General features: G+C 41.0%; 1 protein-coding gene across 5 annotated transcripts in view; it reads right to left on the reverse strand.

The window, feature by feature from the left end:
• Window positions 1–24,013, reverse strand: part of TMEM255B (transmembrane protein 255B) — a 143,907-nt gene that overhangs the window by 51,315 nt on the left and 68,579 nt on the right. For all 5 annotated transcript variants that reach the window (XM_029604623.1, XM_029604627.1, XM_029604624.1 and 2 more), the window contains one exon: window positions 21,137–21,226. In XM_029604623.1, coding sequence (XP_029460483.1) covers window positions 21,137–21,226 — 90 coding nt within the window. The remainder of the gene's footprint in view (window positions 1–21,136; window positions 21,227–24,013) is intronic.

Here is a 24,013-nt window from a genome sequence, read left to right on the forward strand (position 1 = left end):
AGCTTAAAAGCTGGAAGGAAGTTAAATGCCAAAAAATAATTAAAGAAGCATAGTCCAAAAGGAATTTGGATTAAAGCAAGATGCTTTAATCAGTAAGTGCCAGAGTTCTTCATTTGAATGGTTGTCAGACTTTAATCTTCTACGTCCAAGTGTGGATAAAGAAGACTAAGGGTTGTCTGGAGGATCATCGAAGGCTTGGAGGAATAGCCACGTCTTAAGTTTTTTCCTGAATGTAATGAGACAGGGTTCTAGTCGGAGGCTTGAAGGAATGTTGTTCCAAACAGATGGACCTGCTATTGAAAAAGCTCGGTCTTTGGTCGAGGAAAGGCGTGAGGCTTTAGTTGGGGGGTAGTTCAAAGTACCTTTATGATTATCTCTAATTGGCCTATTGGAGGAATGAAGTTTGAAGGGTATTTCAAGGCTGAGATGGAGTTGGTGATGGATGGATTTATGTATTAGGGTAATTGCTTTGTAAAGGATTCTGAAATTTACAGGTAGCCAATGTAGGTTTCTGAGGATGGGTGAGATGTGATTTCCGCGGCTGGTGTTGGTCAGTAATCTCGCTGCAGCATTTTGAATCATCTGAAGCGGTTTAATGGTCGATTTGGGTAGGCCAAGGAGGAGGGCACTGCAATAGTCAATCTTGGAGAATAACAACGCCTGAAGTACTGTTCTGAAATCTTTGAAAAAAAGAAGTGGCTTGAGTCGTTTCAGAACCTGGAGTCTGTAAAAACAGTCTTTGGATGTAGTATTAACCATTTTCTTAAGGTTTAGTCTATTATCGAGAATTACTCCAAGATCTCTCACCTGCTTCTGAGTGATGAATGTGTTGTGAGGGAATGGTATGGGAATATTTTCTTCATTTGCTGAGATGAGGAGGAGCTCCGTCTTTGAAGAGTTAAAGACCAGATTTAATCTATTGAGGAGGTTAGTGATAGATATAAGGCAGTTATTCCAGTGGGAAAGTGCTTTTGAAATAGATTCTGAAATAGGAATAAGAATCTGTACATCGTCTGCATACAGATAATGAATTAAATTAAGGTCAGATAGCAATTGGCAAAGGGGTAGGAGGTAAATATTAAAAAGGGTTGGGGAAAGGGAAGATCCTTGTGGAACTCCTAAATTGGATTTTGTTAATGGCGATTCTTTGTTGTTGATTTTAACTTTGAAGGATCTATTGTGGAGGAAAGATTTGAACCAACTATGGGCAGATCCTGAGATACCAATGTCTGTTAGGCGATCCAGAAGAATGGAGTGGTTGACGGTGTCAAACGCCGCAGAGATGTCTAACAGGATTAATAAGAAGGAGTAGCCTTTGTCAAGACCCATTATAATATGATCTGTAAGTGAGATAAGGAGGGTTTCTGTGCTGCGTGCTTTGCGGAAGCCATATTGTGAGGGGTGTAGGATATTTTGATCTTCCAGGTATTCTGAAAGCTGGGTGTTTACCAGCTTTTCTGTTATTTTGGCTAAAAATGGCAAATTAGAGATGGGTCTGAAATTGTTAGGTACATTAGGGTCAAGATTGTATTTCTTGAGAAGGGGTTTGAGTGATGCAGTTTTTAGGCTGTCAGGGTAACTTCCTTGGGTTAAAAAGCAATTTATGATACTTGTTAAAGGTTTTGCGATCGTATTTGGAATGAGAAGCAGGAGATTTGAAGGAATATTATCTGCAGGATGGCTAGATGGTTTTTGTCTTTTTAGAAGGGATTCAATCTCTTTAACAGAAATTGATTCGAAGCTTTCAAGTTTGGCTCCCTTGCTTGATTGAGGATTCTTGTCTGAGGTAAGAGGTAGAGTATTTGGAGGAAGAAGGGCGAGCGTATTCAGGATCTTTTGTTGAAAGAATAAAGCAAGTTCATTAGCCTTAGATAGAGCTTGTTCGTCAGGGATGGGTGGAGGAGTTGATTTTGTGATTTGAGTGACGTATGCAAATAGGGCTTGGGCATCGTATTGAAAATGATGAATTTTGTTGGCATAAAATTCTCTTTTTGTTAGTAGAATAGAGGTCCTATAATGATGTAGAAAGCCTTTGTATTTAGACAAGGTAGTTGAGTTGGGTGTTTTTCGCCAAATATTTTCTCTGTGGCGTAGCTCCTGTTTCATCTGTTTTAGTTTAGGGGTAAACCAGGGTTGATTCCCTTTTTTTGTAGGATTGATTGTTTTAGAGACTGTTGGACACCATTTGTTAGCAACTGTTTCAGTGATCTTGTGCCAGGAAGTTAGGGCTGAGTCAGGATTCGAAAGGTCTAGATTCGTGAGTTCCTTAGACAGCTGATCACTGAGTATTTCCGATGGGCAAGGTTTTCTGAATTGAATAGTAGAAAGGAGATGAGAGGTGTGAGTCTGTTTAGCTATGGAAAAGGAGGATTCTATCAAGAAATGGTCTGACCAGGGGATTGGTGTGCAAGATGGTACTGAAGTGCAGGAGAAATTAGAATTGATGAAAATTAAGTCCAGAGTGTGTCCTGCTTTATGCGTAGGACTATTAATGATCTGCGTGAATCCCATAGCACTGAGGGAGGTGAGGAGCGCTTCGCAGTGAGCGAGGTATAACATCAGTGTGAAGATTGAAGTCGCCTAAGATCATAGATGGGAGGTCTAAATTGATATGTTTCACTATGGATTCTATGAGTGATGAAGGGTCCGTTTCTAAAACTCCGGGAGGAGCGTAGACTAGTAGAATTTGTAGTTGTTTTGATTTGACTAGTCCCAATTCTAATTTAGAGTCAGACTTGATGGTATGAGTGGATAGTTTGAGTTCTTTTTTGGTGGCTAAGAGAAGGCCACCTCCTCTTTTTTTGTGTCTGTAGAAGGAGAAGAAGTCATAGCTATGAATAGGAAGTTGATTGATTAGAGCAGTATCAGTATCTTTTAGCCAGGTTTCTGTAATAGCACAGATATCTGGATTTGAATCCTGGAAATAATCGTTGAGGATGTGTGTTTTTTTTGTTAAGGATTGAGCGTTGAAAAGGGTTACTGAAAGTAGTGTGAGGCCTAGTAGTTGATTTAGAGGTGAGGTCATGATTGGAATAATTCTTTTTTGTATATTGTGGGTGGAGATAATTATGGAGCTTCTCCTTTGGTATTGAATGATTGGGATATTATAGGTATGCATGAGATTGGTTGTAGAGACTAGAAGCTGGGGATGTTGTAAATTAGAAGAAAACTGGACAAATCCAAGTAGAATGCAGATAGAAGAAAAAGCTGGGTGAATGTAAATAAAACTTTTTCTTTTATAGAATCAATTAGTGAAATTCCTCTGTAGGATCTGATGAAGTCTCTGGCTATTCCACGGATTTTTACCGTGTAATGTAGTTTACCAGTGTAATAGAAGGACTAGGGGGCATTCCATGAAGTAAATAAGTAGTACATTTAAGACTAATCGGAGAAAAATCTTTTTCACTCAATGCACAATTAAGCTCTGGAATTTGCTGCCAGAGGATGTGGTTAATGCAGTTAGTGTAGCTGGGTTCAAAAAAGGTTTGGATAAGTTCTTGGAGGAGAAGTCCATTAACAGCTATTAATCAGGTTTATTTAGGGAATAGCCACTGCTATTAATTGCATCAGTAGCATGGGATCTTCTTGATGTTTGGGTACTTGCCAGGTTCTTGTTGCCTGGTTTGGCCTCTGTTGGAAACAGGATGCTCGTCTTGATGGACCCTTGGTCTGATCCAGCATGGCAATTTATGTACTTATGTTCTTATGCCCCAGCTGGTGATGACCCTTGCCTCCTCTTCAGCTGGTGGGGTATGGGGAGCCTCACCAGTTCCACTGATGTGGCCACATTTCTCTCAGCTCTCTTTGGCTGGTGGGGCCTGGGGAACTCATGTCAGCCTAGCTGCTCTGGCCATTGACGGCTCTTCCCAACAATCCCCGCTCCCAACACCGAGATTCATACTGTGAGAATGAAGTTGGTAGAGGAGACAGGCTTGTGTAAGCATGCTCTCCTGCTCACCAAGGGGGAGGGCCCAGCAATCAAGCTGGAGTGGGTGGGGTGGAAGGGGGAAGAGGATGGAGAGAGCGAGACCAAGGGAGACAGCAGCAGAAAACGAAAAATGTTACTTTCTCCAATTAATTTTCCAGAAGGAAACAATAATAAAATTGGCAAGCTCACCATAAGAACTATGAAATGAAACTATAGGATTCGTATATAGCTGAAAGGAGAGAGAGGGGAAGGAAATATGTTAGAGTCATTCAAATACTTCATAGATATAAATAATGCACAAGAAGTCAAAAGTGAGTTCTGGGCTCATAGGGAATAGAGTCAGAAGTAACATAAGGAAATATTTATTCACAGAAAGGGTGGTAGCTACTACAATTTCTGAATGGACTAGATTAGAAAGAATAATTTACACTTCTTTTTTTTTTTTTTAACCTCAGGTCCATGTTGCAGAAACAGACTGGAGCTGGTTAATTTGTTTCAGCAGGTTAACATTACTCTCATTAAGTCATATTTATTCTCTAATGAACTGTAAACTATATAAATCTGAAAAGCCCAACAAGGCAATCACAGAAAATGCAGAGCTAAGCAGGCACACAGACAGGGAAGATTAATACAGCTCATGCATCATGTCACCGGCTGTGACCTTCTGCTTACCCTAGGAAACCAAAGGAAAGAAAGAAAAGAGGGAAGAGGAAGAGAATGAAAGGAACAAAAAACAATATTCACTCAATGCACAATTGAGGTCTGGAATTCATTGCCAGAGGATGTGGTTAAGGTAGTTGGTGTAGCTGGGTTTAAAAAAGGTTTGGATAAGTTCTTGGAGGAGAAGACCATTAACGGCTATTAATGAAGCTGACTTAGGGCATGACCTCTGCTATTAATTGCATCAGTAGCATGGGATCTTCTTGGTGTTTGGATAATTGCCAGGTTCTTATGGCCTGGATTGGCCACTGTTGGAAACAGGATGCTGGGCTTGATGGACCCTTGGTCTGACCCAGTATGCCATGTTCTTATGTTGTTATAATGCTAGCACACATGCAGAGAAAAGACACTTAGACAGTAACTAAGCGGGGTGTATGATAACATACATACATACATGCCTTGACCACTTTCTGCCTTCTACATTTAGCAAAGGAATTTGTAAGACCCCACTGGGAACCTTACTAAGGAATGTGCCCTGTAGAAGGGTCAGATTATGCAATGTAGGCCAGAGGAGTCCACTATCTTTCCACAGCGCCCCCCAGTGGGAGCTGGTGAAATAGTCCCATCCAAATTTCTTATTAGTGAGTGACTGCTAGTGGTTGAAAGGAGTCTGAAGGGGTAGAGAAACTTCTGCTCTGCGTTAGATCTGCAGAGCAAATACCTTGGTGTTTGATGCTTGGTGTTATGCCAGAGAATAGCTGCCCATGGCTGGGGGATGGTGAGCCAGGCCTCTTTTTTTTTTTGCAATTTTGATTTGAATGAGTTTTGTTCCACCCATTGCTTCCTAGGAAAGGAGGAAAGAGGTAGCCCCCCCCCCCCAAATCGGCACAAAAACCTCAGGTGCGCAGTCTTCTCGTCCTTCGAGGGAAGAAGCCTGGTAGTATTTTTGGAAGCAAGGAATTTTGTATTTTGGTGTCCGGAGGTTGTTGTGTAGTTTTTGGGGAGCCTTGCAGTTCACCCCTGTGCCATTCTCTCTGAGAAACTCTGAGAAGTGAGTCAGGGACTCAGCTTTGGTATCGAGTGTGATCCCAGGAAAGGATTACATATGTACGCTTGTGTTCTTATACAATTATAAATTAATTGCAATTTTAATCTATTTCTGTCTACCTATCTATCTATTAATAGATCTATCTATGCAGATAGATTTAGATATAAATAGATAACAGATATAGAAAATATTTGGGGGAGGGATATCTAATGAACCCTGCATTCATGCTACGCTTTTTCCTGCAGAAGGCCTGGGGTTGATTCCCAGGCTTGGCCAGGTTCTCGCTGACTCGTTGTCTGCGGTCAGGATCGTTTGCCAGTGTAGGACTGAGACTCACACGAGCACAGACAACCAAGGCTGAGACTTCAATTCAGTGGAGAGTTTATGAGAGTGGAAAAGTGACCAAAGTGATCCCTGAACCGGGGACAGGGTTGAGTGTGTATGGAGGGGGGGAGTCATACGGTGGCTGGGAACAGGGAGGGTCAGATGGTTGTGGGGTGTGGAGAGAAGGAAAGGGTTTCTGACTTGCTCCTCTTTGCCTGTCTCAGCACCTCTCCCACTCCTTCACTTCTCAAAAGTCTCCTTTCCCCATTCCTCTTTCTAACTCAATCTGCTATCCAGATTACCTCCTTCCTCTCCCTGCTGCACTAATGTTTAATTACTTTGAACTAATCATCCTCACTGACACTTCTCAAGAGGCTGAGAGTGAGGAAAATAATGACAGCCAGCAGCACGAGGCTCACTTTTACCTTTCTAGCTTCCTTCCCTCCCTTCCATTCACACCTTCTCCCTAATTCTGCCCTCCTTTTGATAATCCAGTGCTGTCCAACTAACCTTACTCTTCCCTGAATTCTCTTTCTTGACCTTCCCCCGCCATCCTGCTTTGTGTACCACCTTTCTTGTTTTTTATTTTATATGTATATATATATTTTCTTTTTCTCTACCATCTATGGTTCGTACTGAAAAACGGTGCTAGCCTGGGGATGCAAGAGCCATTTTGAAAAGCAGCAAGGACGGGGTAACAGCAACTGGAGCCGACGGATTGGGCAAGATACTGGAGAAGGGGGGGGGGGGGGGCCAGGGGAAGGCAGGAGAGGAGCCCAGGATTTTTTTAAAATATATTTTTGTTGGGTTTGTTTCGTTGTTTTTCTTTTCGTTCTCTTTGTTTATTTCGTTTTAGATAACCAAAAGAAACAGAAAAAGAAAAATTAAATGAAAAAACTGAGCAGTGCACGCCCCCTGGTCTACAAGACGCTGCCCTCTAACTTATTTGCAGAGTTGCCAAACCTAGAATCTCCCCGTGACTGAAAATGAAATGGGGCCACTTTATTCTGAGGCTGGTCTGTCGCCAAATTGACTATTGAGTCTCGGCATTGTTAGAATCCAGTTGGATTCAAATCCTAGCCTATTGTCTGGTGGAAATACTTTGCGATTACCTCACAGCTCAAAGCGTTTTCTTTTAACTGGGATGTCATATCTTAATTCCCATGGTCTTGCGGGAGAAGTTTTCAATAGTTTATCCGCTAATGCAAACAGAGCTCCAGGCTGAAAAAATAAAAAAAAAAGGGGACAGAACGTATGCTGTGTGTCCTAGGAGTCACGCTGGTGCCAATCCTTAGTGCACATAAAATCAAGAGGGGTGAGGGCGCTAAGGTCACCGACAGCCCCTTCAGTGACGTGTTCTGCTAACTTACGCAAGACAGGAGCTGTTTATATATGAAGTCAGGCCTCTTGAGATTTGATATTTATAATTGCTCCCTGTAAAGAACACTGCATAGACAAGTTAAACACAAGCTCGCCGAGCCACGCTAGAGGATAAGGGGTCCTCCTATGCTGAATCGGTTAATATTCACAGTTGCCCATTCACTTTTCACCTGCCATGCAAACAAAATGTGCTTTGCTGAAAAGATAATGAAAGGCAATTAAACTCGTTCAGATGAATCAGGAAGACATGGCACACCGGTGGAAACGGCAACTGTGGCAGATTTTACCAAAAAAAAAAATATATATATATGTATCTATAAGTGTGTGTGTTTCTGTGATAACAGTTACATGATTTTAATACCCACTCTAATGGCAATGGCAAATGAACCATGCTTCAGTTCCCTGACAGTGAGCCCCCTGGGACTGTTTGTAAAACATTATTCTTATCTGCCCACCTGCTTCCATCCTGACTGCAAATGGGCACATTAATCAATACCAGTCCAGTTTTACTGACCATAATGTCCGTCCTGCAGATCTGCGTATACCATCTCTGTATATTGTTTCATAACGCTTCAGTAAGGGACAAGCATCCACCATTTTGCAAACTTGCCAGCCAGCCACCTTATTTGTCTGATGCATTCAGCCAGACCAGACCCTGTGCTTGCTTATTAGAATTAATTCATTCCTCATTTCCTTTTAAAGCACTGTTTATTGACTAATTATGGGCTATGGTTTGTAATACAGCAAAGCAGGAAGTGTGGAATTTACATTACAGGGTATTTCTGTGGTTTAGTGTAACTTAGCTTTTTATTATTACCCTTTTTAGCTGGGGTGGCAAACCTTAGAATACCGAACAGAAGCAAAAAAAACTAGTTGGAATATCTTTGTTCCTGAAGTGAGATGGATTTCTTTTCCTGTCAAGCCTTTCAAGGGAAATATTTGTCTCACTATACTTTGATTTCAAGGACTCGTTTTCTTTCTTTTTTTTTCCTGCTTAATTTGACTGACTGGATGCTGCAGTCTTGTCTAATTTTAAGGCATTTAAAAACATCGAAAGCTCATTTAAGGGATGCGTAATCATGCGGCACATAATCAAGAGCTAATTTATTTTAGTTGTGTAAGGGCAGTGATTCTCAACTCAACCTTCAGGACACACCCAGTCTTTGGGATATCCAGAGTGAATATGCACGAGATAGATATTTACAAGCACTGCCTCCACTGCATGCAACGTTCTAAGGATCTGGTTTATTTTCCCTCTGTTTTGCATCTGAGTTGGAATTGGTAACCATCCTGAGTGGAACATAAGAACATGCCATACTGGGTCAGACCAAAGGCCCATCAAGCCCAGCATCCTGTTTCCAACAGTGGCCAATCCAGGTCACAAACATCTGGCAGGATTCTCAAGGGGTAGATGGATCCCAAGCTGCTTATCCCAAGAATAAGCAGTGGATTTCTGCAACTCTACCTTAATAATTGTGAATAGACTTTTCCTCCAGGAACTTGTCCAAACCTTTTTTTTAAATGCAGCTACACTAACAGCTTTCACCACATCCTCTGGCAACGAATTCCAGAGCTTAATTATGCATTAAGTAAAATAAAATATTTTCTCTCATTAGTTTTAAATGTATTACCCAGTAACATCATTGGGTGTCCCCTGATCTTTGTAATTTTTGAAAGAATAAGCAACTGATTAACGTTTACTCGTCCCAGGACCGGTGGAAGCACTAGACGAGCTAGGTCTGGGCCTAGGGCGCTGATCTTTAGGGGGCGCCGCCGCTTGCGAGCCAATAAGGCAGCAGAACTTTGAAGGGGCCCCGTCCATTGCCTCTACCATGAGACAGGGGCCGACCAATGGCACCGGTAGCCTCTATCACAGGTTAGGAGCTAAAGGCTACCGGTGCCATTTTCTTTAGTGGCAGCCGACGGCCTGGGAGCGGCATATCGCTCCCGGGCTCCCCTCTGGATCATCAGGGCTTTTCGTTGAGTCTTGGGGTGGATTGGGAGGGTAGAGGGGCTATTTTATTTAAATCTGGGAGGGTGGCAGAGGGGGTGGGGGGGGAGTGACGGCATGTGGTCCCTGCCCTGGAGTCGGGGGCTGCCGGCACATCCAGGGGGAGGTGGGTTGGCGCAAGGCAGAATGTGTCTAGGATGCCTAATCCCCTTGCAGCGACCCTGCTCGTTCCACTCCCCTCATTATTTTATAGACCTCTATCACGTCTCCCCTCAGCCGTCTCTTCTCCAAGCTGAAGAGTCTCTCATGAAGGGATTTTGTCAGTAGCTTTCTGGAAATCCATATTCCCTATATCAACTGGCTCACCTTTATCCACATGTTTATTTACGCCCTCAAAAAAATGTAGTAAATTTGTGAGGCAAGGCTTCCCTTGGCTAAATCCATGTTGGCTTCGTCCCATTAAACTATGCTTATCTTATATGTTCAGCCATTTTGTTCTTTTGCCTGACCCAGATGTCAGACTCAGTGAGATCAGTAACCAAAGAAACATTCTTCACCAGCAGTATACATGAATCATGAACTGGGCTTTCGGTTTAGGCCAAAACAATCTGACAAACCCTTCCCCTACCCCAATATAAAAAGAGCTAGTTTTGCTTTTGATTGATAAACACTGCCACACAAATGCTGCTCCTCTGACATCTGCAGTTCCATCCCCCAGGTCCACTCCATTGCCCTTGTGCTCTGATGCTCCGGTTAGCTCTGCTATGCAGCTTTCGGTCAAATTAAGCCCTCTTGGTTCCCGTGCTCTTGTGCTATCCTCATGAGCTCAATTTAACAGAAAGCCACACCACAGAGCTAGCAGGAGCGTTGGAGCTGACCGTGAGAGTGGCCTGAGAGGCTGACGGAGGATGGAGCAACTCTGCTGCTGCTGGAAGATAAGAACATAAGAAATTGCCACGCTAGGTCAGACCAAAGGTTCAACAAGCCCAGCATCCTGTTTCCAACAGAGGCCAATCCAGGCTACAAGTACCTGGCAAGTACCCAAAAACTAAGTCTATCCCATCCTACTGATGGCAGTAATAGTAGTGACTATTCCCCAAGTAACCTTGATTAATAGCCTTTAATGGATTTCTCTTCCAAGAACTTATCCAAACCTTTTTTTTTTTTTATCCCAGCTACACTAACTGCACTAACCACATCCTCTGGCAACAAATTCCAGAGCTTTATTGTGCGTTGAGTGAAAAATAATTTTCTCAAATTAGTTTTAAATGTGCTACTTGCTAACTTCATGGAGTGCCCCCTAGTCCTCCTATTATATTGCATTAGAGACCTCCTGCCAATCCCATAGGCCTCGTACCCCTTTGCGGAACCTTAGGCTACTTTATGACACTTTTTGGATGCCGCTTTGCCATTTTCTAAAGTTCTGTTCAGCTCTTCCCCCTTTTGATGATTTCTTCTCCCAAGTTTAATTACAATTGATATAAAATTTACTATTCTACAGACTATTATAGACTGTAATAATTCTCCAATATGTTTTAATGGAAAATGAATGGAACTAATGAAATGTTTTTTTTCGCTTGGAACTAATGAAACGAATATGGGTCCCAATGAAATGAATGAACGAACCGAAATGAATGGTTTTTTTTGTTCTGCACATCCCTATAGAAGCCTGACTCGTTCTGTTTTCCTACTCGGAGAAGTATTGATGTTATGTAGCGTTGTCTTTTCAGAGGTAGGTTTCTTACTGCTTGAATCTGGCATGTTATTGTATGGCAGGTTTCCTACAGGTTCTGAGTACATTTTTTTGCAAGATTTTGTATTATTATTATACAAGGTAGTGAAAGGTTATGTGACGCTCTTACTGAGATGACACCAGAATTGAATATTATTTTGCTATGGTGAGTGGTAAGGGGAAATATCCTTGTTCTGCTCTGCATCCTTTGTTGGGGGAGTTTCTATAAACGTAAGGTATTGTTGAACTTGAGGTTCAGGTTTTATATTGGGATTCTGTCCTTTTCTATTTAGAACCCAGACCTCACTCCCATATAGAAGAATTTTGATTGATTGATGATCTTGAATAATTTTAGGATATTCAAAAGCCATTTAGACGGATAACTCACACATTATCCATCTAAATGGCTTATATGGCATATTCATTTCATTTTCATTTTATTAAAATGTGTTAATCGCCTATCACAAAAAAGGTCTAGGTGATTTACAATAATAAAACATACATAATATAATGTAAATCACATACATTACAAAAAATAGACATACCATTAATCTTTATCAAGATAGTGGTAATAGACAAATTTCATTATTAGTTATTTAGACCAAATCATGAACATATTTTAGGAGAGAGACCGTTTTCCATACACATCCTAATAATTCATTAGAAAACGCTGAAAGCACGTTGACTTAGGAAATCTTTTAATAGACGTCTAAATTTTTTTAGATTATCTAATGTTCGCAGTTCAAAAGGGAGGAGATTCCACAAAGCTGGAGCAGCTATGGAAAACGATCTCAACCCTCGAGTAGGTTTATAAATACGCAGTAGCGCATTGGACCAAGGTGGTGAATCTGAACTAAGTAATTTAAATATTATCATAGCAATTTTAAACTCAGTTCGATCAGAGATAGGTAACCAATTCAGCCTACTTAACACTGGTGATATATGTTCAAAACGTTTGGTGTTAGCGACAAGCCTAGCTGCAGCATTAAGTAATATCTGGATTGGTTGAAGAGAAGTTTTAGGCAATCCTATTAAAAGACTATTACAATAGTCTATGTGAGGAAAAATCATAGAACATATAACAGTGTGCAGGTCTTGCTCATAAAGTAGCTGCCACAATCCCGAAATAAGGCGGAGTTTAAAAAACCCAGATTTTTACCAATGCACTGATTTGGGGTTTAAATAAGGTGGCATCTAACAAAACTCCAAGGCTTTTAATTGGTTTATCCAATGAGAACGACATATTATCCAAGATAGGTACAGAGTGGGGGCGATGAATTAATAAGAATTCAGTCTTGTTTGTATTTAAAGATAATTTGTTCTGCAATAACCATCGCTTGATGGCGACCATACAGAGTTGAAGATGATCAATTGTTTTCTGCCAAGGAGTTTGAACTTTAATGTAAAACTGTATGTCTTCAGCATAAATTTTAAACCCTTCGGTAATGGTAGTCAACAATTTAGCAATAGAGGCAAGATATAGATTGAAAAGCATTGCCAATAACACAGACCCTTGAGGAACTCCTGTTTTTAGTGGTTGTGGTGAAGTAAGCTGCTGATTAAATTTGAAAAACTGAGAGCGACCATTGAGATAATAACTGAACCAGGCGAGAACCACTCCAGATACACCACATTCACGAAGGCGAAATAATAATATGTCATGATCGACCGTATCAAAGGCCGAAGATATGTCTAAGGAGACCAGAAGATATTGTTGCCCTCCATCAAGTCCTCGTTTGACGGAATCAATCAAGGAAAGTAGAAGTTCAGTGTTCACATCATGGTGGAAGCCAAACTGATGTGGGTTCAAAATTGCATTGTCTTCAAGAAAATCAGTGAATTCAGCCTCTTATCTACCTAAATTACAGCTGGATATGTTGTTATCCAGTTATAATTTTGCTGGATATAAAAGGGACATTCTGGGGGTATTCCAGGCAGAGGTTCCAATTTCCGGATAACTTAGCTGAATATTGGGTATATCTGGCTAAGTTAGCCTTATAACTTTATCCTGCTTGGAAGTAGGTTTTTTTTTCACACAAATCAAATGAATCAAAAAATCCACAAACCAAACTTCATGGGGAAAAGATTCCCAAAAACAAAAATAATTTTTTCCTTAAACATCCCTACTAAAACCCTGCATTTGAGGGAAAATTATTATTATGGTTCCAGGGTTAAAAAAGAGAAAAGTATAAAAATTATAACTTTAAAACATGATCTAATCCGGTTGGAGAAAGAACACAAAAAAAAGCACAGTTGGAAGATATTACATACAAAATAATATGTACTCAGGGGAAAATTAATGCTTTATTGAAGAAGAAAGTTGAATACCAAATTAGGAAGACTGATCAAACTTTGTATATAGTGAAGGGTAACAAGTTATTAGCTTCCCAAGTAAAATACAAAAAGGTACAAATTATGAAAATACAAATAAAGAATGAAAATGGGGAAATTAAGCTTTGTTTCAATAGTTTTCACCAAACTGTATATGCCTCTGAGTGTTTCTGCTCTGAAGACAGCTGACCAAATTTATGGCTAAGGCCTCTCTATAAAGACAAGACTATAACAGATGGTCATTACCAGACCGTCCCTTGTAGAGAAGTAGTGTCTTTGTACAAATATCTCCGCTATTCTTCTTCTGTTTCACGGAATTCACCATTCCGGGCATATCAGGAAGTCAGTGCCTAAGTATGATCAAGTAATATTTGCTTCTGAGCAAAACCCACAGATGGAAACCTTTAGGCCACTGTGCAGCTGATGAACTTGTAGTGGCTTAGGTGGAAATGCAAGCGACTCATCAGTCATCAACTCAGGGAGTCATCAACCTTGCATTATTGTTTCACTTCTGCCATTAGTGTGGACAGTAATAAAGGATCATGAAAGAAAATGATTTTATATTGAAATTTAGGCTTCAGGATGTCAAGATAAACCCAATATTTCTTGGTTTGTGTTTTTTTCCCTGCCACTGCTGTATGCTGGCCATACCATGCTAAGTAAAAGAATGCATCCCACTTTTAGTTCTTGGACTACTTTTGAAGGGGTTTGTTTTTTTTTAGCTTTTAGCTTGTATTTGTTTCATTAGACTGCCATGTTTTATGGTGAAAAATATAGCTTAATGGACCAGCAGTAAAATGAAACTTGCACTGTAAATTACAAAAACGTCATTATCCCCAGAGCAAGACAAATCAAGCTGCTATTGTGTTAGCACCTTTAATTGTATAAATGTGCTCTGCCTGACTTTGTCATGTGACGTTTTTCTAAATTAGTTAAAAATTTAGCTATATATTTCTGGGAAGCACTTTTCTTTCAGTTAGTTTTCCCATCTTTAAAAATCTTATAATGCTGGCTGCTAAACTCTCTGCCTATTCTGGAGCACAAGTGGAACTTGTGCATTAAACTTAGGGAAAATACAAAATAAAAATAGGTTTTGCTTCAAATGTTTGAAATGAGCACTTGCTTCTCTTCTCTCATTATCAATGCTATTCATTACTTATTAAGTTTATACAAATTTATCAACATGCAAACTGTTAAAATGCCATACTGTAGCTTTGTTGTAAAGTGGTTAGATAACTTTCAGGTTTCTCTGAACTGATGAAATATATAAATGTGTAAGACAGTGCAAGGTCACTATCTGTAGGATTTGATTTTAAGTGCTCACAGTACTGGCCTTGACTTTGGCATGTGTTCCAATGACAATCCTAGTATTCTGACACCATGCCAATGGCTCTTACACGGAACACAAGGATTGATACCTGCTCCATCAGGCTTAATCTCCCTTATCTTTCAGTCCTGAAAGTAATAACCCTGAAGCACCCGGGAATGATGGAATGCCAGAAACTGTAGACGTGACACAGAATGTGCTTAAATCTATTGTGCGACGGAAAATAATATGCTTTAGAATCGCCGGCTTTCCAAAGCTAACGGAAATTAAATTATAATGGAGTAAATATTTAAGTGAAAGAAACAATGGACCCTATCTAGTTATCCAGGTCTAAAATAACGTAAATAATGACTCTAGATACTGAATAAATAAAAAAGTGCAGAGTGCAAAATGGAATATCAGAAAGCAGCATCAATAAACTACAGGTTAGCAGGTAGCACAGGTATGACAAAATGGTGCAGTTCTGCACTTTTTGTAAGAGCTTTTTTTTCCTAATTGACTGCAATAATTTTCAGCCTCCCGGAACAGCTGTTCTGTGCCTGGTGAAGCATGAATGGTAAACAGCGTGTAGAATGGGAGTTACAAGGTTGGCAAAGATAGTGTCACTAATTCGAGCAAGGTCAAACTTGCTAAGCTGATTCTATCTTAGCTTTCTTGAGACTTGTTCCACTGCATTGTGGGCATTTTTGTAGACAAAATACAGCACATATATATATCCCATAATATGGTACAGCAGGATTCATGTTTGGGCTGGACCAGACTGTCAAAATTGACTTGGGATGAGGTAGAATATCTTCACCAGGTATTAAACTGAGAAAGTACCCTGTGGTCTAAATGCCGATATTCAGTTTTTTTAAAGTATACCCAATTTCTTTTAATGTTCTACCCTCACAGATTCAAGGTCTACGATGAAAAGGGTATTAAAATTGAAAGAACATTATTTATGTATGCACGTATTTATTTATGTATTGGAGAGCATTTCTATACCACGCACTCCATAGATTGCAACGGTTTAAGGTTTACCTATAAATTTCAAATGTTTCAACATCTGCAGTCAAATAAAAGATAATACGAGAATCTGCTGAGCCAAAGACAAGTCAGCCAAGTTAAATTAATCTTCAAACACCTGCCTGAACAGCCAGGTTTTCAAGGCCTTCTTTAACGGACATAAAAGCGTCTCTCGCTTGTTCCGACGTAGCAGTCCACAGTGTTGGCCCCACCACTGAGCAAGCCTGATTCCCAACCTCCCCCAAGTGAGCACGATATATGGCAGGAATGTCAAGTGGAACTTTATTTCGGGAGTGGAAGGTTCTAGAAGTGTAGAGATGCGCAAGGAGGCATCTACCCGTAGTGCTTTTTGCATTATGAATTAATCTGTGAATTATTGTTTAATAGCAAGACTAGGACATGCTATTCTTTACATGGCAGAGTGAATCTGTGGGAAATGTCCACCCCAGAATGATGTAGCAACAAGTACAGGGCATCTATCTGAATTAGTATTGAACAGTTTGTTTTTTTTAATAAAATAAATATATGTATTATTAGCTGGGACATTGCATGTTTATTTGAGCATGCCTATTGATGACTTGGATTCATAGATTGTGCCATTCATTTTTCAACAATTTATTAATTTCATGATGGAATTTATAACAACATACTTTGCAATTTTACTTTGCAGTAGATACTACTGGCACCCTGTTATGATGCTGGAAGCTTGGAGAAGAGGCGGCTGAGGGGGGATATGATAGAGGTCTTTAAGATCACGAGAGGTCTTGAACGAGTAGATGTGAATCGGTTATTTACACTTTCAGATAATAGAAGGACTAGGGGGCATTCCATGAAGATAGCAAGTAGCACATTTAAGACAAATCGGAGAAAATTCTTTTTCACTCAACAGATAATAAAGCTCTGGAATTTGTTGCCAGAGGATGTGGTTAGTGCAGTTAGTGTAGCTGGGTTTAAAAAAGGTTTGGAAAAGTTCTTGGAGGAGAAGTCCTTTAACTGCTATTAATCAAGTTTACTTAGGGAATAGCCACTGCTATTAATTGCATCAGTAGCATGGGATCTTCTTGGTGTTTGGGTAATTGCCAGGTTCTTGTGGCCTGGTTTGGCCTCTGTTGGAAACAGGATGCTGGGCTTGATGGTCCCTTGGTCTGACCCAGCATGGCAATTTCTTATGTTCTAGATAGAGCAACATAATTATCTGCAAGTCCATATCATTTATGTTTTATAATATTACTATGGCACTGTGTTGGCAGAGCTTATACTATTATTTTCATCTTATGTAGTGCAGTTAGTATAGCTGTGTTTAAAAAAAAGGATTGGATAAGTTCTTGGAGGAGAAGTCCATTACCTGCTATTAAGTTCACTTAGAGAATAGCCACTGCCATTAGCAATGGTTACATGGAACAGACTTAGTGTTTGGGTACTTGCCAGGTTCTTATGGCCTGGATTGGCCACTGTTGGAAACAGGATGCTGGGCTTGATGGACCCTTGGTCTGACCCAGTATGGCATTTTCTTATATTCTTATGTACATCAAGAGTCAACAAGGGAGTGACTTAGTCAACAAGGTAATTGCCACATTAACATTAAATACATCACATAAATTTAAAGGATTCTGATTTACACAACCCAACTGCCATGGCAACTTAAATTAACTAAGATCTCAGAAATCTTAAGATGTGGGCAGCAGTCCAGAAGCAAGATATAGGAGCTTTTCAGTCTTTTGCACCAAGTACCACATATATGATTTGCACCTGTTACAAAGAGCTCCTGGCTCTCAGAGAACAAGTCTGATCTCTGGAGGCTAGACACCAAGCCCCAGCTCCAGTCAGACAGTCCTTGTGCTGCTTTGGAGGATCAAGGTCATCTAGTCAGAAAGCATCACCTTAGTGTAGCAGGAGGTGATACTGTAGCAAGGACCTGGCTCTCTAGGTGATGCATTATCCCATCACACTGTTGATGAGTCTCCAAGGGTTAGTGCCCAAGATGGAAGGTTTAGTTCGGCCATCATAGTTGGTGATTCGATTATTAGGAATGTGGATAGCTAGGTGGATGTGAGGATTGCTTGGTAACTTGCCTGGTGTGAATGTGGTAGACCTCACATGTCACCTAGGTAAGATTTTAGTCAGGGTTGGGGAGGAGCTGGATGCCATGGGTCATGTGGGCACCAACGACATAGGAAGGTGTGGGAGGGAGGCTCAGGATTCCAAATTTAGGATCTTAGGTAGAAATTTGAAATTCAGAACTGCCAGGGTAGCATTCCCTGAAATGATCCCAGGTTCACATGCAGAACCCCAGAGGTAGACAGAGGGCCAGAGTTTTAATCAGGTCGATACAATATTGGCGTGCATTAAACATGATTGAGTGCCCGCTCACTTAACGCACACCAATCCACCTCTCTCCTGGGCACCCGATTTAATATTTTAATCGGGTGCCGCGGTAAAAAGGAGATGCTAGGGGAAATTGTGCACCCCTCGTGCCTCCTTGGCAGCGGGCACCCAGGAGAGGTGGCTGTCAGCTAGTTAAGACAATGGATGCACAATTTTATGAGTGTCCATTTTCCTAACCTGAGCATAGCCACAGGTTAGGTTTTTAAAAAAAAAAATTCTCCTATTTTGGTTCTTCCGACTTAATATCGCCACAATATTAAGTCAGAGGAATTGAAAAAAGGAAGTGAAAACTTGTTTTCTGCTTTTCTGTAATTTTTTTGGACTCCTCAAGAATAACACCTGCTCCAGGCAGGTGTTTATTTTTGTGGGTTAAAATGTGCGTGTCGGGCACACATTTTTTTTTTTTGCATCAGGGAGAAACAGGTAATAGCCTCAACATGAATTTGCATGTGATGCGCGCTATTACCTACACACTCAATTGGATGCATGTTTTGAACGTGGTAACCCCCATTTTACATCGGGGGGTTTATGAACGCACGTCCTGAATGCACGTCCAATCACACGCTAAGCCGTGCAATGTGGCCAGCTCATGGTATTGCATTAGCCTGAATGCGTGGTTGAGACAATAGTGCAAGGAAGAGAGCTTTAGTTTGTTAGGAACTGGACAACATTTTGGGGAATGGTGGGCTTATTGTGAAAGGATGGCCTCCACCTTAACCAGGGTGGATCCAGATTGCTGGAACTAACCTTCGAAAAGGAGACAGAGCAGTTTTTAAACTAGAACATGGGGGAAAACCGACAGTTACTCAGCAGTGCATAATTTAGAGGGAGGTTTCTTGAAAGGAAACTAAAACAGAGGAGTTAGGGCATCCCAATAGAGAGGTTCCAGTAAAAGCAAAAGTAGCCCATGAACCCATAAGTAAAGAGTCACCTGAGTTAAAAGATTTCAAATTACCTCTGTCAACTGATTGCTAACACAAACAAAAAACGCACTTTGAAATGTCTGTCTGCTAATGCCAGAAGTCTAAAAAGTAAGATTTATTTATTTAGGAACTTTTCTATACTGGCATTAGTGGGTACATCATGCCAGTATACATTCAACAAAAAGATGGAAAGTACATAAAACAGGGTATGGGGTGGGGGTAAAACGAAAAAAGCGGCCAAGATGGCAATATGGAGAGAGTTAGAATGTATAGCACTGAAATAAAAAAAGAAGACATAATTCACATCTCAGAGATCTGGTGGAAAGAGGTTGACCAATAGGACAGTGCTACACTAGGGTACAAATTATATCACAATGATAGGATGAATGAACTTGGGGGGGGGGGGGGTTCGGGTGCTTTATGTTACAGATGGCATCAAGTCAAACAGGTTAAAGATCATGCACAATAGAATCTTTATGGATGGAAATTCCATGTGTGAGGGGGCCAAGTATAGCGGTAGGTACATGCCACCGTCCACCTGGACAAAATGAACAGATGGATGATGAAATGCTAATAGAAGATTAAGGAAGCTAACAAATTTGGCAGCACAGTAATAATGGGAGATTCAATGACCCCAATATTGACCTGGTAAATGCCAGATCTGGATAGGCTAGTTTGAGTAAGAGAGAGCATAAAAAACCATGTCTTTCCGTGCCAGAAGAAGAAATTCGGCTTAAGAGCATAATAAGGAGGCGACAGAGAACTTGCATGGCAGTGAATGCATGGGAAGGTCCATGCATGCTGGGAAAGATTTTTATCTGTTCGGACACTTGTGTGGCTGATATCTGTCCTACTTATCCACAGAGAAATAAATAAAATACTATGTACTGCTCCCTAGATTACTGCACCCTCAAATGCATAACTTTGCATTTTTTTTTTTTTGGTAGTGAAACTTTGCTGCCAAGCAGATGACTGCTCCTCAAGATTTCCTTAAATTGATTCTCATGGCGTCCGCTCCCTCCGGCATGTGCACACTTGCAGCTCTAACCCTTCCACAGTATCCCGCACAATTACAGTGAGCAGGGCTGTCCCCGAGGCTTAATCCTCTGAGGCACGCCACTCATCACCTATTTTTTCAGAATGAACTCCGTTTACAACCGTGCTAAACCAGACCACCACCTTGAAGTCCCGCCTCTGGCTTGCTCGGTTTGTTTATGAGCCTGCTGTAGAGGACCGTATCAAACGCTTACTGAAATCTTAAATACACCGTATCCAGCGCCCTCCCCCCATCTAATTCTCCGATCAGTCAATAGAAGAAATCAGGTTCATTTGCCATGGTGCCCTTTTAGTAAGACTCTACCGCCTCACATCCTGCAAACCACCGGATCCAAGATGCTTTACTGTCCTTTCCTTCAGAAGGATCGCACAAGTTTTCTAGCACCAAAATAAGGCTAACTGCTCTGTAGCTTCGAAATTCCTCCCTATTTTTATAAAAAAAAAACCAAAAGGACACCATTCGCCTTTCTCCAGGCGTACTAAGAAAGTGTTGGGCCTTCTTAGTACGCCGACTCTTCCTATATCAGAGTGGAATCACGCAGCATGCATAAAACAAACACGCGGAGGATCGTCTGCAGGGACAGAGAATGCTACCCTCGCTCTGCGGCCCTGCAGCCTGTGCTGTCGCTGCTACAGACTAAGAGGAGATGGATAGGAAGGGAAGACTGGGGGCCTTTATGGATACATTATATAGTGGCGGAGGGTGTAGAGAGAGAGAGAGAGAGAGGGAGCGCTAAAAGGGAAATTGATAAACTCAGCAAGCCTACTTCCGCCCCCTATCTGTTTTATATGAAGGGGGCTCGCACCTGTTCTGCTGCTCTCCAGGGGGTCGCTCTTTTCTCTCTCCAGCGCATCGCGGGTCCCCTTCTTGTCTTCCCATCAGCAACAGCACATATTCCAGATTACTGCAACCAACAGAGTAGGGGACGGGGAGGCGTTTCCTTGGTAGAAATTGCCTGTGCTGGGCATAGCCTTCCTTTTCTTGAGACCCAGAGTAAAATGGTTCGCAGAGCCCTGAAGGTGCCATTGCCAAAAGAATTTCGTAATGAAGAGAAAAGAGAAAATCTGAGAGGCGATACTTACTATGTGCCGTGCGGCAAACACGCCGTCGACTATCGCACAACAGAACGCCGCAACCACTCCAAAGCTGATAAACACTATAGATGCTACCAACTGAAAAAAAAGAAAGGAACATTTGTTTACAACTTTGCAGTGCGCATAAAAAAAAAATATCATTCAAATATATTAAGACAGGGAAGTTAAAATTGTCCTTGTACCCTCAGATATAAAAACACTTCTTATGTAGTATGCGGTCTACTGAAGAGGGGAAAGCCAGACGACAAGTTAACATGGCTTTTTGCTTGGGCTGGCAAACATAGCAATTTGTTAAAAGAATAACCTTAAATCTTCCATTAAAAGAATAAATAAAAATGTTACCATTGCTCAACTGAATGACGATTTCTCTCGTTACCGGAAGTCTGTAAAGCACTTTCGCAGCACTCACAAGCTTTTGGCACAGCTGAGAACTTCCAAGAAATGTCTAATCATCTGCCTCCCTTGTTCATTCATGGCTATCCAGACTATGAAGGCAGATTTTAAGTCTGTTTGCCCTCACCGTTTCCCATGTAAATTCTTTACTTTTCCCACATTTTAAAGCCTTCTCCTTTCTATCTAGCCCAACCTTTTTCAACAGAAGGGATATTTATTTATTTAACACTTTTCTATACCGACCTTCATGAAAAAATTTCATATCAGATCGGTTTACATGTAACAAAGGGTATAACTTAAACAAGAACAATTCACTAGAAGCGGAAGTTACATATAACAAGGGTAGTTAACTTGGAGGCTAGGCTAGTCAGAGGTATAGGACAGTGTAACTGAAGAGAACTAGAAAAGGCAATGAAACAAAAGAAACGGCAGCTTAATTATAATGTCTAAACATAGCGGGGCGTTAGCCGGTAAAGCAGAGTCCTGTCCGGTTGACAATTAATGGCTTAGAAAGTTAGGGGAAGGCCTGGAGGAAGAGCCAGGTCTTAAGTTTTTTGCGGAAAGTTCGAAGGCAAGGTTCTAGTCTGAGGTCAGTGGGCATGTTGTTCCAGATAGTTGGACCTGCCGTAGACAATGCTCGTTCTTTGGTGTATGATAGTCGCGTGGCTTTTGTTGGGGGAACTTGCAGGGTACCTTTGTACGCATCTCTTATAGGTCTTGAGGATGAATATAATTTGATATGGGTGAAAGGGGGTAGGAGTAATCTAAGGAAATATTTCTTTGCATGGAACAGTCTTTCAGTGGAAGTGGGGGAGACAAGGGCAGTGTCTGAATTCAAGAAAACATGGGATAAAGCAAAGGGGATCACTGTGGGAGTGGTAGAGATTGTAGAGCTGGATAGTTGTTGATGTGGATGGGCAGACTAGATAGGCCATATGGTCTTTTTTTTTTCTACCGTCGTGTTTCTAAATTTCATTGCTCGCCCCCAATCTGTGCCCACCATCCCCTCTCCATTATTCATCTAACTCCTTTGCCGTCAGTTATCCATTCGTCTCCCTCCTCACCTCACATCCTCTCCCTGTCATTCACTCGTCCATCTCACTCCTCATCAATGGCTCTCCCTTCACCTTTCTCTCATTGTTCTACCTCTCTCCTTCTCTACATTCCATTTCCAAACTTTTTGACTTTTGTCTTAGTCAAACTTGATGATCTCCCCCCTCCTATCCTGTATTGTCTTTCTCTCTTCCCCTCTGTATTTCTTCTTTGGGCCACTGCAAGAGCTACCAGAGCAGAGGAACAGCAGAGATGGAATGTGGGCAGCAGCACTACTGGTCTCAGAAGCACTATAGAGGGAGGAAACCTGGCAAATGCAAAGCACAGGATCTCCTTCATGCTTTCTGTTAAGAGAAGAAAGGTTTACTTTTGGGAACAGGAGCAGCATGGGGAATTTAAGCATGCATCATGGCTATGTTCCTGTGCTGCTGTGATCACCAGAAGAGAGAGGCATGGCTTCCATCACCCACAGTACATAGGAGACCCAGAGCTGCAAGCAGGAAGTGAAAGGAAGCCCAGGAATCTCTCAGAAGAACTGCAGTACTTGGGCTGCATTACAGTCAATTGAAGTTTTGCAGAACTATTACATTAGAACATAAGAACATAAGCACATGCCATACTGGGTCAGACCAAGGGTCCATCAAGCCCAGCATCCTGTTTCCAACAGTGGCCAATCCAGGCCATAAGAACCTGGCAAGTACCCAAAAACTAAGTCTATTCCATGTAACCATTGCTAATGGCAGTGGCTATTCTCTAAGTGAACTTAATAGCAGGTAATGGACTTCTCCTCCAAGAACTTATCCAATCCTTTTTTAAACCCAGCTATACTAACTGCACTAACCACATCCTCTGGCAACAAATTCCAGAGTTTAATTGTGCGTTGAGTGAAAAAGAATTTTCTCCAATTAGTTTTAAATGTGCCCCATGCTAACTTCATGGAGTGCCCCCTAGTCCTTCTATTATCCATTGTTTTGTTCAATTTATTTATTTACTGATTTAATATACCATCATTCGGTGTAGCCATCACAACAGTTTACAACAGTAATAAAATTACTATAAAATAATTAAAATCATATTAATACAAAACAAAATACTAATAAATTGTTTAATTAACAATTATTAAGATAAAAATAAAATGATTAAGATCAGTAAAATAAGTATAAAATACAATAAAATTATACTTAAGAGCATAAAAGCAAGGAAAAAAAGTAGTTGGTAAAATGAGTACAATTTCAAGAAATAAAATGAAGTGGTTCTTAAGGGCATTATAATAGCAAAGAATAAGAAATGAAAGTAACAGGATGGGGCGTGTGAGTGTCTCATTGGGGAATCATTAAAAGCCTTCTAGGTTCCTTTGAAGACAGGACCTATGTGACTTTGAAAACTCACGTACAACGGCTTTAGATGATTCTTATAGTG

This window comes from Rhinatrema bivittatum, chromosome 5 (genome assembly GCF_901001135.1).
Source record: "Rhinatrema bivittatum chromosome 5, aRhiBiv1.1, whole genome shotgun sequence".
In the NCBI taxonomy this organism is placed as follows: domain Eukaryota; kingdom Metazoa; phylum Chordata; class Amphibia; order Gymnophiona; family Rhinatrematidae; genus Rhinatrema; species Rhinatrema bivittatum.